This window comes from Chlorocebus sabaeus, chromosome 24 (assembly GCF_047675955.1).
Source record: "Chlorocebus sabaeus isolate Y175 chromosome 24, mChlSab1.0.hap1, whole genome shotgun sequence".
NCBI lineage: Eukaryota > Metazoa > Chordata > Mammalia > Primates > Cercopithecidae > Chlorocebus > Chlorocebus sabaeus.
The window spans coordinates 67365022-67381416 of NC_132927.1; the positions used below are offsets into that span (position 1 = coordinate 67365022).

The 16395-nt window shown below is 44.2% G+C and overlaps 2 protein-coding genes across 4 annotated transcripts in view; one reads left to right on the forward strand and one right to left on the reverse strand.

The window, feature by feature from the left end:
- The window catches only part of RPS6KA5 (ribosomal protein S6 kinase A5), a 197957-nt gene extending 189871 nt beyond the window's left edge, over nt 1–8086 (reverse strand). For 2 of the 3 annotated variants that reach the window (XM_007987576.3, XM_007987575.3), the window contains exon 1: nt 7984–8086. In XM_007987576.3, the coding sequence (XP_007985767.1) occupies nt 7984–8086 (103 nt within the window). The remainder of the gene's footprint in view (nt 1–7983) is intronic. The other variant, XM_073011261.1, reaches the window with a different exon arrangement.
- Nucleotides 8087–8249: 163 nt separating this feature from the next.
- DGLUCY (D-glutamate cyclase) overlaps nt 8250–16395 on the forward strand; it is a 162213-nt gene continuing 154067 nt past the window's right edge. The window contains exon 1 of the mRNA XM_037984394.2: nt 8250–8355. The gene's annotated coding sequence lies outside the window, so the exon portion shown is untranslated. The remainder of the gene's footprint in view (nt 8356–16395) is intronic.

Genomic DNA, 16395 nt, shown 5'->3' on the forward strand with positions numbered 1-16395 from the left:
CATCTCTACTAAAAAAAAAAAAAAAAAAAAAAAATTAGCTGGGTGTGGTAGTGGGTGCCTGTAATCCCAGCTATGTGGGAGGCTGATGCAAGAGAATCACTTGAACCCGGGAGGTAGAGGTTACAGTGAGCCAAGATCAGCACTACACTCCAGCCTGGGCAACAGAGGAGACTCCATCTCTTAAAAAAAAGATTTACTTAAAAGACTGTAAATATGGATACCAGTAACCAAATAGATAAGATCTTTAGTTGGTGGCAGAAATCAATCAAGAATATTTTAGGAAGACGAGACAGAGGTATCACCAAAAAAGAAAACTACAGACAAAGATTTCTTATGAATATAGACACAAATCCTTAATAAAATACAAGGAAACTGAATCCAGCAACAAAGAAAAAGGATTCTATACCATGACAAACAGATTTATCCCAGGAATACAAGGTTGGCTTAACATCCAAAAATTAATTAATGTAATACACCATATGAACAGAACAAAAAAACATGGTTATCTCAATAGATGCAGAAAAAAGCATCTGACAAAATCCAACACTCATGATTTAAAAAAACACCCAAACAAACTAGGAGCAGAAGGGAAGTTCTTCAATCTGATAAAATACATCTATGAAAAATTCATAGCTAACCCCATACTCAGTGGTAGAAGACTAAAGCTTTCATCCTAGGATCAGGAATAAGACAAGGATGTCTGCTCTTGCCAATTCTAATGAACCACACTGAAGGTTCTAGCTAAGGCAATTAATCAGGAAATTGAAAGAAAGGGCATCTGGACTGGAAAGAAAGAAGTAAAACTATCTCTATCCATGGCTAACACAATCTTATAAATAGAAAAGTTTAAGGTGTCCACTAAACTATTAGAACCAATAAACTAATTCAGCAAGGTTGCAGGACACAATATAAAAAGTGTGTCTCTACACTCTTGGAATGAACAATCCAAAAATAAAATTAAGAAACCAGTTCTTTTACAATAGCATCAAAAAAATAAAAAATACCTAGAAATAAATTTAACAAAAGAAATGCAAATTTATACTCTGAAAAATGAAAAACACTGTTGAAAGAAATTGAAGACAACCAAAATAAATGGAAAGACATCTCATGTTCATAGATCAGAGGACTTAACATTGCTAAGATGGCAACACTCCCAAAATTTACCTACAAATTCGATGCAATCCCTATCAGAATGCCACTGAGCTGGCCTCTTCGCAGACACTAACAAGTTGATCCTAGAATCCATATGGAAATACAAGGAATCCAGAATAACCAAAGCAATGTTGAAGAATAAGGCTCACACTTCTCAATTTCAAAACTTAACTAAAAAATTGTAGTAGTCAAGGCAGCATGGTACTGGTATAAAGAGAGACATACAGATTAGTGGAACAGAACTGAGAGCATAAAATAAATAAACCCATACATCTATAGTCAACTGATTTTCAATAAGGGTGCCAAGACAATAAAATGGAGAAAGCATAGTCTTTTCAGTTAATGGTGCTGGAACAATTGGATATTTACATGCAAAAGAATGAGTGTGAATCATTACCTCACATGATATCCAACTATTACCTTAAAATGGATCAATGATCTAAAACAGCTAAAGCCATAAACTCTTAGAAGAACACAGAGACATCAATCTTCATAATCTTGAATTAGTCAATGATTTCCTACACACAAGAATAAAATGGAAAAAAAAAAAGTTTCATCAACATTAAAGACTTTTAGGGCCAGGAGCAGTGGCTCACGCCTGCAATCCTAACACTTTGAGAGGCTGAGGCGGGTGGAACCCTTGAGGACAGGAGTTCAAGATCAGCCTGGTCAACACGGTAAAACCCCATCTCTATTGAAAATACAAAAATTAGCCAGGCATGGTGGCACATGCCTGTAATCCTAGCTACTCGGGTAGCTGAAGCATGAGAATTGCTTGAACCCAGGAGGCAGAGGCTGCAGCAAGGCAAGATCATGCCACCGCATTCCACCTGGGCAACAGAGCAAGACTCTGTCTCAAAAAAAAAAAAAAAAAAATTAAAGACTATTAGCCCAGGCACAGTGGCTCACGCCTATAATCCCAATACTTTGGGAGGCCGAGGAGGGAGAATCACTTAAGCTCTGCAGTTTGAGACCAGCCTGGGCAACATAGCAAGACCCCATCTCTATTATTTTTTAAAAAAAAATTTTTTTTAATTAAGACTTTTGTGCTCCTAAGGATACCATCAAAAAAGTGAAAAGACCCTCATTTATGGAAGAAAATATCTGCAGACTATATTCCTGATAAGAGACATGTACCTAAAATACATAAAGAACTCTCATATCTCAATAATAAAAAAAAAAAAAAGACAAACTAGCCATTTTTTTTTTTTTTTTTTTTTTTTGAGACGGAGTCTCGCTTTGTTGCCCAGGCTGGAGTGCAGTGGCCAGATCTCAGCTCACTGCAAGCTCCGCCTCCCAGGTTTACGCCATTCTCCTGCCTCAGCCTCCAGAGTAGCTGGGACTACAGGCGCCTGCCACCTTGCCCAGCTAGTTTTTTGTATTTTTTAGTAGAGACGGGTTTTCACCGTGTTAGCCAGGATGGTCTCGATCTCGTGACCTCGTGATCCGCCCGTCTCGACCTCCCAAAGTGCTGGGATTACAGGCTTGAGCCACCGCGCCCAGCCTAGCCAATTTTTAAATAGGCAAAGGATCTGAATCAACATTTCTCCAGAGGTATACAAATGGCCAATAAGCACATGAAAAGATGCTTGTCATCAGGCATTCGGGAAATGGAAAATCACTTCACACTCCTATATAGGACAAGCAAAAAGACAGACAACATTGTTTAGGCTGTGAAGGAATCAGAGACCTCATACATTGCTGATGGGAATATAAAATGGTACAGCCACTCTGGAAAACAGTTTGGCAGTTTCTTACAAAGTTAAACACAGACTTTGTTTAACTTTGTTTTAACAAGTGATCCAGCAGTTTTACCGCTGTTATATACCCAAGAGAAATAAACATAGGTCCACGCAAAAACTTGTCCACAAATGTGCAAAGCAGCACAATAGCCAAAAGGTGGAAACAACCCAAATTTCAAACAACTGGTGAATGGATAAACAAAACTTGGTATATCTACACAATGGAAAACAATTTATCAACAACAACAACAAAATGAAGTACGGACGGATGCATGCTACAGATAGATTAATTTTGCCAGGCATGTTGGCTCACGCCTGTAATCTCAGTACTTTGGGAGGCCCAGGTGGGATGATCACTTGAGCCCAGGAGTTGGAGACCAGTGTGAGCATAATGAGATCCTGTCTCTACAAAAAAAAAAAAATTAGCCAGGTGTGGTGGTGCATGCCTGTAGTCCCAGAGTTACTCAGGAGGCTGAGGCAGGAGGATCTCTTAAGCCCAGGAGTTCTGAGATTATAGTGAGCCATGATCGCACCACTGCACTCCAGCCTGGATAGATTCCGTCTCTAAAAAACAAAACAACAGTGAAAGACATAGCATGGTAGGTTCCACCTTGCTCTCTCTCGGATCACTTGTTCTTGGGGAAATCAGCTCCCTGTCATGAGAACGCGCAAGCCACGCTATGGAGAGGTCCACATGGCAAGGAACTGAAGCAACCTACCAACATGTGAGTGAACCATTTTGGAAGGGGAATCACTAGACCCAGACAAATCTTCAGGTGACTGCAGTCCTGGCCAACATCTTGACTTCAACCTCATGAGAGTCTCTGAGTTAGAACCAAAAAGCGTCCTGTGTTAATTCACTTAGGATTAAAAAAGGAACCAACAAGCTAGCCACTCCTAAATTCCTGACCCACACAAATCATGTTGTTTAAGCCACTAAGGTTTGGAGTAATTTGTTACACCACAATAGATAAACTTCCTTGACTTTCTCCTCAATGTTAGGCTCTCTCTCCTAATAACAGGCATCTAAGTAAATGTCTTCCCAGCAACTCCTCCTCCTCTTAGAGTTTAGTTTTATCCCTATCCATGTTTACAGAAATTGCTGCCATGTTACAAAAACATGATCCCATCCCTTGGCCTTAGGTGAATGATCCAAAAGTGGATACCTCACCAAAGGCAGGCCAAAAATGCCCTTCCCTGAGATCTTTATAACTGAAGCTGAGAAGGCGGTGTCTTTTCAGTAGCAGAAGCTGTAGGATGTAAAACTTGGAGTCTATCAACACCATGATCTTTCCCACGTGGGAAAAGTGGCACGGTGGTGGGGAAGAATGAAGCCATCACATAGGGACAAGCAGAGATTCAAGGCAGACAAAACACAGACAATGCTAAGTTTCTGGTTCCAATGGTTCCTGATGCAACCCTGTTCTTCCAGTGGACAGACCATACATGTCCTATCACCCAAACATCTAAAATGGTACCCAGTATGTAAGAGGAAATAAAATATTTCCTAAACAAGTGGGTAAAATAATCCAATATCCTTCCAACAATATCCTTTTTGTTATTGTTGTTGAAGCATCAGATTTGATTATTTGAAAGCTAAAAGTCCTAACCTATTCTTTGCTAACTTAATACTTGTATGTCCCTTTACTATTATACCTACAGCAGTATTATCTTTTTTTTTTTTTTGGAGATGGAGTCTCGCTCTGTTGCCAGGCTGGAGTGCAATGGCAATGTCGGCTCACTGCTATCTCCTGCCTCAGCCTCCCGAGCAGCTGGGACTACAGGTGTGCGCCAAAATGCCCAGCTAATTTTTAGCCAATTTTTTGTATTTTTAGTAGAGACAGGGTTTCACCACGTTGGCCAGGATAGTCTCCATCTCTTGACCTCGTGATTCACCCGCCTCAGCCTCCCAAGGCAGTATTATCTTAATTACTGGTTTATATGGCCTCCTCCCCTACTACTAGAGGGCAGGACATTTTCTTAGTCGATGCTTAAGAAATGTATGTTTAAGTGATCTGTTCAATCCTATAATCTGCATTCTTCAGCTTTTACAGTCACTGTCATCCACTTATCAACCATCTAACATCTGCAAGGCATTGGTAATACAATAAACTTACTAGACTTGCTCCTGGATTCTCATGCATTCAATGAATTCATTCAACAAATATTAAGTACCTACTATATGCCAGGGGCTGCAAATAAACAAAGGACATGGTGCCTGCCTGCCCTCAAGGACCTTACAGTCTAATACAGACAAGTAAATGGACTACTATAGTACCGTGTGTTAAATGTTACTGAAGAGATACATACAGGCGGCTAAGCAGCCGCAAAGATTATGGCAAATTTACACTCTACATGAGAAGACTGGACGTATACAGAAAAAGATAATAGCCAGGCAATGCGACACAGGCTAAGCACTAAATGAGTGATTTCTTTCCCCAATTACACCGGATTAATTCACACACTTCCAGATAAGACACCATTATGGAATGATTTTTATATATACATTCAACTAACATTTCCTAAGGGCCCACTATATGCCAAGCAACCCACTTAGCACTTTTCCAACAGTGTCTCATTCAATTCTCACATTTTGCAGATTAAAGATGTGAATCTGAAAGGGTGAAGTGACTTGTCCATGTCTACATATTAAGCCGCAGAGATGGGATTTAGAATCATGTCTTCCAACTCCACGTCCTTTCATGTGACATATTTTGCTTTTTCATTCATCCTACGGAATACAACAAAGTGTTCTGCAAAAATGAGCAACCACCAACTGCCAGTCTGATATAACTAGATGCTTGTCCACATTCTGAGACGGGACCATATCAGATCAAATTACTTTGGTGCCTATTATAGCATCATGTGCTGAAAGAAGTGCAGTTGGCTGAAGATGAGCAACTCTTTCAAGTTATATTTTAACAGTGTTTTTGACCACTATATCCGGTCAGTTGTCCCAGTGTTCAGTAATAAATCAAAACTGTCATTTCCTTTGACAGTTAACAGCACTAATGAATTCAGCATAATCTCACCATCCATCAGAAAAATTTCTAAAATGCAAACTTGAAGCTGATGATTCACACAGTTAGAAGAGAGGGGGAAATAAAGCAGTACTCACTGTTTTCTACAAAACTAGCATTGTTTGCAAAATCCAGAAACCAAGCAGTTGGTTAACTACTACTAACAAGCAGGTTGCTCCTTGGTCTTTTAGCAAAAAGCTGCTTGTTGCACCACAGTCGATAGCTGAGAAGCATATGACTTCAAGTACTTTTGCTGTACAGTAGGATTCCATACATATAAATCAGTGGATCATTATGTAAGACAAGAAAAAATGCAAAATCTTCGCACCAGAAAGCACCTGACACTGAGCGTGGCACAAATCCGAATAAATGTATATTGAGTAAACTATATAAAAGCCTTTTGAAAATATCAGTTGTCTACGAAATTGAGAGAAGAAAAAGCAAATTACCTGAATCCATATAGGTTATGTTAGGAACTAAAAAATATGGAATAGCTGGCTCAAGAGGTATAACAGATTCACAAAGACCAAAAAAACAATGTTTACAAATGTTGAATTAAGAAGCATGAATTTGAGATTTCTCTTGAATTAAGTCACCACACTGGCACCCAATGGAATGCTAACAGGCAATCTCAGTAGAAATAACAAAAACTGAAAGAACTGATGGACAGAGCTAACTTTCCAATCTGTTCAAAACAGAAATAAGATGTACTAGTGAACACCTGAATTCTGCCGTTTCAGCTTTGTACCTTCGCAATTAAATAATATCCTGGCTGGGTACGGTGGCTTACGCCTGTAATCCCTCCCGCACTTTAGGAGGCCGAGGCGGGAGGATCACCTGAGGCCGGGAGTTCGCAACCAGCCTGACCAACATGCAGAGACCCCCACCCTCGCCCGCCTGTCTCTACTAAAAATACAAAATTAGCCGGGCGTGGTAGCGCATGCCTGTGATTCCAGCTATCCCAGCTACTCGGGAGGCTGAGGCAGGAGAATCGCTCGAACCTGGGAGGCAGAGGCTGCGGTGAGCCGAGATCATGCCACTGCACTCTAGCCTGAGCAACAAGAGTGAAACTCCGTCTCAAAAAAAAAAAAAAAGAATATCCCAATATGCCAAAGCAGCTCTGTCAAAAACCTTCAACGCTCACAAACATATCTAATAATAACGAACGCCTCATTAAAATGTACTATCTGTTCAGAGAAAAAAAGTATTAACATATCTACAATACGAGACTGGGCTCCAAGAATATAAACCCAAATTGTACTGATGGGTCTGAATAAGCATTTTCCAAAATGAACAACCCGAACCTACACAACGAATACATTTAATTAGTTATAAAGCTTAAGACAACGCTAGTGATCTCAAACATCAGAACGTACGCGCTGAAGCCTGCTCCTTAGTTCCTTTTACCTGGAGCTTTAAATTTACAGAGCCATCATCTCCAGAGACCTCTGAAGGAAATTCAAGGCCAAGTATAGTATTTCATAAGTGAGAATAAAGGCACTCAATCCCTGGAGCCCGCGATTCCCGTTCCTGTCTCTAGACTGGACTCGGTAAAAGCCCGAGGCGCAACACCCCGTTTATCTCTTACGGGACCCCAGCACCTTAGCGGATGGCTCCACAGAGCCCACCCGGACCCCCATCGATGGGAGCAGAGGGGCGGAGCAGGGAGTCACGCTCCAAAACAAAGCGCCGCTCGCCCCACGCTGAGGCAGGCGCACCTTTCGCCCCGACAGGACGCAGACACACATGTGTCACCCGTGTGGGAAGGGGGAGCAGCGACATCCTCGGAGGTGCGTGCCACGGGCAGCGGTTGGCAGCTGCTCTGGCCCCGATGCCTGGTGCCCGCGGCTCATTCCCGGGCTGGGGAAAACTTTCGGCCGCCTCCCCCCGGGCGCGCCCCCACCTCCGGAGACCCCCGGGGCACGCGCCCCGACCGCGACGCCCCGCCCCAGGCCCGCCCCTCCGCGCCCACGGCTCCGGCCCCGCGCCCCCAGCCCCGCGCGGGTACCCGCGTGCCCTCAGGCGCGCCCCCGCGCCGGGCCCGGCCGGCAGAGGGCGGGGTCGCTCACCAGTCCGCAGCTCGTGCTTGACCGTGAGGAGCTGCTCTCCTCCGTCGCCGCCGTCCGCGCTGGTCCCCGCGGCGCCGCCGCTGCTGCCGCCCTCCTCCTCCATCTTCTCCTTTTTTCCGATCCCGCGGGTCGCTACGAGGGGAATCCAGGAGACAACAGACGCCCGTCCCCTCGCAGCCGCTGCCGCAGCCCCAGGAGCCGGGGTGCGGCGGCTCCAGAACTCGGACGCAAAGACGAGTCTCTTTCCCGCTCTGGCCGCACGGCTCGCTCCTCGCCTCCTCCCCCTTCGGCGGGCACCGCTAGTACCGCGCAACCAAACCGCCCCCTGCTCCACTGCCGCCTCCTCAGGCCGCTCCGCCCACAGCCAGCAAGGTAAGGGAGCCATTCGAGCCGCCTTCGCTGATTGGGCACAGGGCGCGCGCGTCTGCCAACGCCGGCTCCCATTGGGCACTCCGCTGTGACGTTTCACTAGCCGCCCCGCCCCGCTCCTCGAATTGTTGTTGCTTGGCGGGGAGGCAGGAGAGGGAGGAGCGCAGCCACTCCGATTGGTGAGACCCAAAGTTCTGCCCCGCCCATTTCCTCTGGTGCGCACGCGCAGTCAAGACCTTCCCTTCCCTGACCTCCCCAGAATGGTCACACCCCTTATTCCCCAGCTTCGATCTGTTAGTAAACAGTGTCTAGTAGTCAGGAGGCGCTCGGGGTCTCTGATTGGCTACTGCCGAAAGAGGCGGGGAGGGATGATTGGAACATTTGGTCCGCCAATCACCGTGGACAGAGGAGGGGCCTGGAGGGTAGCGCTTATAACCCACGTGTTTGCAGACAAACCTAAGGGTCCCGGCAGCGATACATAGTTGTGTGACCACCTGCGAGAGGGCGTTCCCTAAAAAGGTCTTACTCGCGCTAGTGAACCCTAAGCAAGTTAAAGCGGAGTGTTTGTGCTTAAATAACAGATAGTTCTTAAACGTTACAAAAATTCACAGTCCCAGCTCCCGATGAGGAATTTTGCAAAGAAGAGACATTTCCATTTGGTACAAGACCCTTCCTAGACGCCGAAAGGATACAGAGATTAACAAAATAGAATACAATTCCTCCCCTAAGCAGCTTTCAATAGAACGTGAGAAACAGACAGTCTGTGTGTATACACAAAAAAGCTATAAAGCAGAATTTGGAATAAAGCAGTCGTACAAAGCATTAGCGAATCTCGCACGGATGGCAATAATTATTCCCAGACGAGGAACTGGGAAAAGCTTTTAGAGCAAGGAGGCATTTGAGATAACCAACGTAGAGGATGGCTAAGAGAGAAATACCAGCAACAGACATTTCACACAGAGACAGTAACTGTGAGCATTGGCCTACAGCAGAGAAGGCAAGGGTAGTTTAAGTGATTGATAAGGTTAGATGAAAGTTTGATGTAAGAGATACAGCTGACCAGGTGAGATAATGGAGAACTAGGGATGCTGTGCTGAAGAGTGCAGATTTTTTTTAGTACACAGTGATGAACTGAAAAGAAGAGGAGAGAGATAGCAGGGCAGGAATCCTGCTGCAAGGATAGAACTAAAGGGAACCTGATTTCTAGTAGCAGACACCAGAATGGGAAAACGCAGAAACTTAAAGATGTACAGTTGGACGTAATTCACATAGACGTGATCTTTTAAACTAAGCATGGATTGGATCAGGAGTCAACACACTTTTTTTCTATTAGTAATATTTTAGGATTTGCAAGCTGTATGACCTCTTTCACAACTACTCAGCTCTGCCATTGTAGCTCAAAAGCAGTCATAGACAATAAATAAAAGATGTAGCTGTGTTCCAATAGAATATTTTTTATGGACATTGAAATTTGAATTTCACATAGTTTTCGTGTATCATAATATATTTTTCTTTTAATTATTTTTCAATCACTTAAAAACATAAAAACAGGCTGGGCGCAGTGGTTCACACCTGTAAGCCCAGCACTGTGGGATGCTGAGACAGATGGGTCACCTGAGGTCAGGAGTTCGAGACCAACCTGGCCAACATGGCAAAACCCCATCTCTACTAAAAATACAAAAAATTAGCCAGGCATGGTGGCAGGCGCCCGTAATCCCAGCTACTCAGGAAGCTGAGGCAGGAGAATTGCTTGAATCCGGCAGGCGAAGGTTGCAGTGAGCCGAGATCACACCATTGCATTTCAGCCTGGGCAACAAAGCGAGACTCCATCTAAAAAAAAAAAAATATATATATATATATAAAACAATTCTTAGCTCAAGGGCCGTTAAAAAACAGGCAATGAGCCAGATTTGGCCTACAAGTCAGAGTTTGCAGACTCCTGGATTCGATTGCTGTGAAAGAGAAAACACAGAAGCCTTGCAAGTTCCTTCAGGTTGCTGTCACAGCTCCCTGGACTTACCTGCCTGGAACATTTATCACTACACTAAGCCATGACTGCCTACTTACTTGTCTTTCTCCTGCAAAAGTCATGTGCTATTTGGAGCCAGGCAATGACTGTGTGCAACTGTTCATTTGTTCACTCAAAAACTTTTATGCCAGTTATATACCAAGTAGTGTGATAGGTGCTGGAGACACAGTGGGAGCAAAACAGATTCAGTCCTTACTCCTATAGAACCTACAGTCTAGCAACAGATATAAATATTATCACATAAAGAAAAATAAACTTTCCATTGTGATCATGCTGTAAAGGAAAATTACAGGGTGCTACAATAGAATGTATCAGGGATGCCTAATTTAAGTTGGAGGAGCTGGAAGACCTTTGTAAGTAAGTATTATTTAAGCTGAATCTTTAAAAATGAGTAGGTTTTAACCAGGATGTGGCAAAAAGTAGCCTGATGTTCACCAATCTCATTTCCTCTTCTGGACACACAGGAAGACTTTTTTTTCTTCCCCTTACCGCCTTTGCAGTTAAGTTATGGTCATATGACTGTGATCTGGCCAATGGGGTATGGGCAGACCCTATTGGTGTGATATATACCATTTTCAGGCCTGACCAGAAAACTTCTTGCATAATCACTCACACTCTCTTCTCTTTCTTTTTTTTTTTTTTTTTTTTTTTTTTTTGAGACGGAGTCTCGCTCTGCCGCCCAGGCTGGAGTACAGTGGCCGGATCTCAGCTCACTGCAAGCTCCGCCTCCCGGGTTCACGCCATTCTCCTGCCTCAGCCTCCCGAGTAGCTGGGACTACAGGCGCCCGCCACCTCGCCTGGCTAGTTTTTTTTGTATTTTTTAGTAGAGACGGGTTTCACCGTGTTAGCCAGGATGGTCTCGATCTCCTGACCTCATGATCCGCCCGTCTCGGCCTCCCAAAGTGCTGAGATTACAGGCTTGAGCCACCGCGCCCGGCCACTCTCTTCTCTTTCGACTGCTATAACAAAGGCCACATTTTTAATATGCGGATGCCACAGACTGGGAGAACTCTCAACCCCTGAGTTTCCACTTAGTTCTTTAAGGAGCCACCTGACCTATATCGGACTGTGATGTGAGCAATAAGTACACCGTTTTAGGCATAAGCTAGTTAGATGGGATGATTTGCTACCAAAGCATAATCTAGCCTTATACTACTTCATGTGTGAAATATGGAGGGATCAAAATTTTAGAAAGGTGTCCTGAGGCAGGCAAAGAGCCTATTCTGTTGAGAGATTGAGAAAGTCAGTGGAGCCTTAACGCAGTAAGCAAGGGATGAGGTTAGGGAGGTAAGCAGAGGCCCAGTCATGAAGTATGTGGTTGCTCTTATTAATATTTTTGGACTTTATCCTGTGTGAAGTGGGAAGCAATAGAAGGAATTTAAACGCAGGAATGATATAATCATGGTAGTATTTTCAGAAGGTCACTGAAGTTAGTGTTTGGAGACTGCGCTGGAGAAGGCAAAATGGGATACAGGGAGACCAGTTAGGAGACTATCACTGTAATCTGGGCGAAAGATGAGAGTGGGTGCAGTAGAGATGGAGAGAAATGGAACGTTTGTGCATTTATATTTTGAACTTGAAGGATTAGATTTGGTGAGTGAGAAAAATGGAAATATCTGAAATGACACCAGCATTTCTAACGTGAGCAGCTGGGTGAATAGAATAGGATGGCAGTACCGTTTAATAATGAAAGGGGCAAATTGAAGGAAGAGCATATATGAGAGAGAATGTCAAGAGTTTAATTTTGAGACATCCAGGGCCAGAATCAAGTAGCTGTGTGGATATATGAGTCTGGAGCTCTGAAGAGAGGTCTAGCATAGGGATGTAAGCTTAGGAATCACTGGCACATAGATGACATTTGAGGCCAGAGGTACGAATAAGATTACCTAGGGAGAAGTCTGGGTGTGGTGGTTCATCCCTGTAATCTCAGCACTTTGGGAGCCGAGGTGGGCAGATTGCTTGAGTTCAAGACCAGCCTGGTCAACAAGGTGAAACCCTATCTCTACTAAAAATACAAAAATTAGCCGGGCATGGTGGTGCATGCCTATAATCCAAGCTACTCGGGAGGCTGAGGCAGGAAAATCACTGGAACCCAGGAGGCAGAGGTTGCAGTGAGCCAAGATCGCGTCATTGCACTCCAACCTGGGTGACACAGTCAGACTCTCTCTCAAAAAAAAAAAAAAAAAAACAAAGAAAGAAAAGAAAAGTTGGAATAAGAAGGTGGAGTAGAGTTAGAAGAGGAAAACCTGGAGAGTTTTTTATCTTGGAAGGCAAAGTATTTCCAGAAGGAAAGAATGGTCAGCTGTATCAGATACCCTGAGATGTCACATGAGGTCTAGAAAGATCCAGTGAATTTGTCAACTTGGGTGCCACTGATGACAATATCCAGAGCAGTTTTGGCAAGGCAAATGGAAAGTGAGGAAGTAGTAACCATGTGTGGGGACATACTTTACTCCGAAGGAAAATAGAGAACAAAGGTCCTAACTGGAGGGATCTGGGGAGTTTTTTTGGTTTTTTAATCTTATCTTCAAATAATCTTAAAACTGCAGAAGAGTTGCAAAACTTAGTAACATTAGGAAAGCAGAAGCACGCCATGTGATCACTTAGATGTGCACACATATAGGAAGAGTTTCTTCCAGAGACTTAAGCACTGTGCTGAGTGATAGGAGGGAGGGGAGGGCATGGGTTAGGGATCTGAGGAGAGTGGAAACAGGTTGGAACAGCCACTGTGAGAAATAGATATATCCGGGCAGCTTGTATAAACGCTGACTAGCACGGGGCTCCAGTGGAGTTAGAAAACCTGAATCAGGATAGTGAAGTGTCTTTCTCTAGCAACTTACATATTCCCTCTGGGTGAGAGATGAGCGGTTGAACAACAACCTGGTTAAAATGAATGGCCCTGGGGCCCAAGCTGGGTGAGAAGGCAATGAAGCCAGGATAAACTGCTAGCCTGGAAGAATAGGATGGAGTCCAAGGAGCTGGCAGTAGTATGGATGAGTTCTCAACCTTGGCTGAACATCGGGATCACCTGGGATACTTAAAAATAACAACAAAACAAAACAAAAAACTCCACCACTCCTACCCCTAAAAATGTGACTTAAATTGGTCTGGGGTGGGGCCTGGACTTTGGGATTTTTTTTAAAGCTCCCCACATCATTAACCTAATATACAACCAGGTTTGTAATGCAGAACTCTTGCACAACTATTAGAGCAGAGAGTGGTAAATAAGAGCAAATTGGAGTTTTGGTAAAAAGCAAATTTCAGAGGTAGTGATGACGCTAGAGAGAATAGGAGGGAAAATTATAAATGAGTAGCTAAAAACACCAAATTAATTGGGTGGGGGGCTTGAGTGATAGTGATATGACCGGACAGCTTGGAGTCAAATGAGGAAAAATTGTTGAACTGGGGTGAGATAATGGACTATGGCCTGGAGGATGCAGCAGCTGGAAGTGAGGAAAACGTCACTGTTCCCTCCTGCTCTGAGAGATGGAGAAGTAGAGAGGGAGGGGTCCATGAAAAGGCTGGGGCAGAGAGGTTGTCCAACAAAAGGTCAGATTTCTGCTATGGCCAGAAGAGTAATCAAGAAAAGACCTTGAAAATATGTTTCTTCCTCTCAGAAACTGACTTTATCGGCTGGGCGCAGTGGCTCACGCCTGTAATCCCAGCACTTTGGGAGGCCAAGGCAGGAGGATCACCTGAGGTCAGGAGTTCGAGACCAGCCTAGCCAACATAGTGAAACCCTGTCTCTACTAAAAATAGAAAAATTAACTGGGCATGGTGGCACGTGCCTGTAATCCCAGCTACCAGGGAGGCTGAGGCAGGAGAATCCCTTGAACCTGGGAGGTGGAGGTTGCAGTGAGTGAGATTGTGCCATTGCACTCCAGCATGGGCAACAGAGCGAAACCCCGTCTCTAAAAAAGAAGGAAAGAAAAGAAACTGACTTTATCTAGGCTGGCTTGGTACCTGCTGCCAGAACAGGTCCGTGCTCACCCCCTTTTGTTGTAGGCCTGTGTCTGTGGCACCATTCTGTGTGGTCTCACCCATCCTTAGCTTTACCCCTCTTCACTGAGAAATGGAGAGGATCACTTGATCCTCTCCCAGGAGTTCTTGAATCCAGCCTGGGCACATAGCATGACCCCATCTCTAAACAAAAGGAAAAAGAAAAGCCACTATCACTTGCCATAAATAGGAATCAGGAAGTGAATATTAAAATAAATACAATGAAAACAAAATGATAGTAAGTTCTGGCTAGATAGAGTTGTCTGCTGGTAGCTGAGTCTGAGGTCTATACTTTCCTTGTTAGAAGGAGTTATTTCATGTTGAGCAGATTGAGGAAAAACAAAAAAAAGAAGAGTGATTGGTATAAATTAGAGAAAAGCTAAGGACTATTGGCACCAAACCCAGGCTTTCTTCTTGGTATAATCACAAATTAAAGGGAACCAAAAAACCAAAACACTTTTTAATTAGGAGAGATGAGAACTTTAGGTGGTACATGGACAGTCGTTTAATTATATAAGTAAGCAGAGCGGGAGAGGGCCTCACTTGGTATAAGCCACTACGACTTGATTAATCTCATCATTTAGGCAACCTGAGCAGGAAGTTCCTCACCTTTGCATTCATAGGAAGTAGGAAACACCCAAGGCCCACCACGTCATACTTCCCTGTAACTGGCTCTATCAAAACACTGCAAAGTATACATAGATAAGAAAGAAAAAGTCAAAAAGTCAAAAGTCAAAAACTACATTACCAGTATCTTTTTTTTTTTTTTTTTTTTTTTGAGACAAGGCCTTACTCTGTTGCACAGACCAGAGTGCAATGACATGATCTCAGCTCACTGCAACCTCTGCCTCTTGGGCTCAAGCAATCCTCCTACCTCGGCCTTCCAAGTAGTTGGGACTACAGGCATGTGCCACCACACCCGGCTAATTTTTGTAGAGATGGAGTTTCGCCATGTTGCCCAGGCTAGTCTCTAACTCCTGGGCCCAAGCAATCCACCCACCTTGGCCTCCCAAAGTGGTAGGATTACAGGCCTGAGCCACTGTACCTGGCCCATTATCAATATCTTAATACTATTTTTGACCCTGTCAGTACCTTCGCCATGTGATATAGAGCCGGTAAGTTGAAGAGACTCACTGCAAGATACAGAGACCAACATGGTTAGAGGGTGTGAAGTTCACACTTAACTGAAGACACCCACCACTACTGAAGTTGACATGTCACCACTGTTCCAAAGTGAGAAGTTTGGGAATGTACTCGCGCGCGCGCGCGCATGTGCACACACACACACACGCACACCCCATGCATTCACAAACAGAGAGAGACAGTCTTGTGAAGGCAGCAGCAGCAAGTAAGCAGTGTCCTCACCTTACCTTTTGATGCACCAGATACTACCTTCCTAGCTTAGCAACCTTCCTAGCATTGCAGATGAGGAGCACTAGGACGAAAGGGAAGATTCAAGTTTAAGATGTGACTCCATCCACCTCCATTTGAAACTGTGCCAACCAGCACACAACTGTGAGAGACTTCGGAGGGATGCACATCACATATATCCAGTTAAAAGATATAGAGATATTTGGGGCCAGGCGCAGTGGCTCACGGGATTAGAGGAACCTGCCACCACACCTGGTCAACACTTTGGGAGGCCAAGGAGGGTCGATCACCTGAGGTTGGGAGTTCGAGATCAGCCTGACCTACATGGAGAAACCCCATCTCTACTAAAAATACAAAATTAGCCAGGCGTGGTGGTGCATGCCTTGTAATCCCAGCTACTCAGGAGGCTGAGGCAGAAGAATCGCTTGAACCCAGAAGGCAGAGGTTGCAGTGAGCCGAGATTGTGCCATTGCACTCCAGCCTGGGCAACAAGAATGAAACTCCGTCTCAAAAGAAAAATAAAATAAAACAAAATAAAGATATTTGGACTCCCTTCCTCTCTCCTCTCTTGAAATCTTCTGGAAGGAATATAAAAAGATAGCAAAGCAAAAACACAGAAAAGTTCCCATTTTTCATGAAACAAG